The 1,853-nt window shown below is 61.1% G+C and overlaps 1 protein-coding gene across 1 annotated transcript in view; it reads right to left on the reverse strand.

Moving 5' to 3' along the window:
- The window catches only part of SDK1 (sidekick cell adhesion molecule 1), a 455,450-nt gene that overhangs the window by 114,055 nt on the left and 339,542 nt on the right, over window positions 1–1,853 (reverse strand). Inside the window, exon 30 of the mRNA XM_015565152.1 lies at window positions 490–605. Within this exon, the coding sequence (XP_015420638.1) occupies window positions 490–605 (116 nt within the window). The remainder of the gene's footprint in view (window positions 1–489; window positions 606–1,853) is intronic.

Genomic DNA, 1,853 nt, shown 5'->3' on the forward strand with positions numbered 1-1,853 from the left:
GGGGTGTGTGTGGTGTCGATCGCCGACCCCACTCTGTGTGATCGCCAGGCCTAACGGAGTCACCCTGTCTCATGGGGCCCGGGCGAGCAGCGGCAATGCCCGGGGAGGGGCAACAGGAGAGCAGGGAGGCTGAGGGAGGGAGGTGCACGGACAGGCAGGGAGTGCGTTTTGGGGGCCCGGGTGAACGCGTGTCACGCGGACTCCAGGGAAGCGGAGGTGTCAGGTGGAGGATGGCCAGGACGCTGGCATTTATCTAACCCTCACGAGCGGGCTCCTGTGGGAACAGGCTCTGGGCCGGTCTGGCTTTGTTAGGGCGACGCCAGCACTGAGTCCCGGGCGGTGCCGATCTCACATGAGACATGCGAGGAGGAGAGCAGGGAGCAGGGAGCAGCTGAGCTGTGGTCCCTCCGAGGCCAGAGCCGCGCTGGTCAGGGCGGGGCAGGGGTGGCAGGCGTGTGTCTGAGCAAAGCGAGGTCGCCTCTCACATACCTTGTAGCCCAGGATCAGGCCGTTCTGGTCCTGCTCGGGCACCGAGGCCCATGTCAGCAGGATCTGGGTCGAGCTGACCGCCACAGCGGACACGTTCCCAGGGGCGGCCGAGGGGACTGTGAAGAGAGTGGAACAGGTTAGAAGCAGAGTCTAAAGGCCCCGACAAGTAAAGGGCCCGTTTCTACCCAAATAGCGGGTGCCCGTGGAAGCGCAATGCATTCTGGGCATTGTGAGTGAGCAGATGAAACCGCAGGGGCGGACGGAAATGCAAATGTCTTCCGTGTGAGCAGCGGACGCTGTAAGCCCTGGTGTTTAGGAGCTCAGCCCCATCCGAGCCCCATGCAAGGAAGTGAGGGGTCTGCTTTCCTCTTGACAGGAGGGCTGCAGGCTGCGGGCTTCCATCTCTCATGGGAAATCCTCGCTTCCAGCCCCCGTGCACTGACCTCTATAAACACGGCGTTTTGTGAGGGGACAGGCGGGGCTCCAGGGAGGAGACCCACGATCTGCACCTCACAGCTAATCCCCCAACAGCCGAGGTGGGCCGTGCTACACGCGGCTCCGCAGAGGGAAGCCTAAGCCAGAGAAACTGGCCCCGTGACGGACAGACGGGGCGCAGCTGCACCTTCTGTCCCTGATGCGTGTACATGGGAGGTTCTGCTAGGACACCGAGTTCTGCTAGACCAGGCTCTGGTTCTGCCAGAGCAGGTTCTGGTTCTGTTAGACCAGGCCCTGGTTCTGCTAGAGCAGGTTCTGGTTCTGTTAGACCAGGCTGTGGTTCTGCTAGAGCACGTTCTTGTTCTTTTACCACAGGCTGTGGCTCTAGGCTCTGGTTCTGTTAGACCAGGCTGTGGTTCTGCTAGAGCACGCTCTGGTTCTGTTAGACCAGCCTGTGGTTCTGTTAGACCAGCCTGTGGTTCTGTTAGACCAGCCTGTGGTTCTGTTAGACCAGCCTGTGGTTCTGTTAGACCAGCCTGTGGTTCTGTTAGACCAGCCTGTGGTTCTGTTAGACCAGCCTGTGGTTCTGTTAGACCAGCCTGTGGTTCTGTTAGACCAGCCTGTGGTTCTGTTAGACCAGCCTGTGGTTCTGTTAGACCAGCCTGTGGTTCTGTTAGACCAGCCTGTGGTTCTGTTAGACCAGCCTGTGGTTCTGTTAGACCAGCCTGTGGTTCTGTTAGACCAGCCTGTGGTTCTGTTAGACCAGGCTGTGGTTCTGCTAGCGCAGGTTCTGCCGGGGCGCCGCGAGGGTGCCAAGAGGTCCGGCCGGGGTGTCGCGAGGTTCTGGGGTGGCTTGACCAGGCCACTCGGCGCCGGCAGGTCCTACAGAGGCTGCGGGAGACAGGAAGGCGGGCCCGCAGCCTAAGGGG

The sequence above is a fragment of the Myotis davidii genome, unplaced genomic scaffold (assembly GCF_000327345.1).
Source record: "Myotis davidii unplaced genomic scaffold, ASM32734v1 scaffold399, whole genome shotgun sequence".
NCBI classification, from domain to species: domain Eukaryota; kingdom Metazoa; phylum Chordata; class Mammalia; order Chiroptera; family Vespertilionidae; genus Myotis; species Myotis davidii.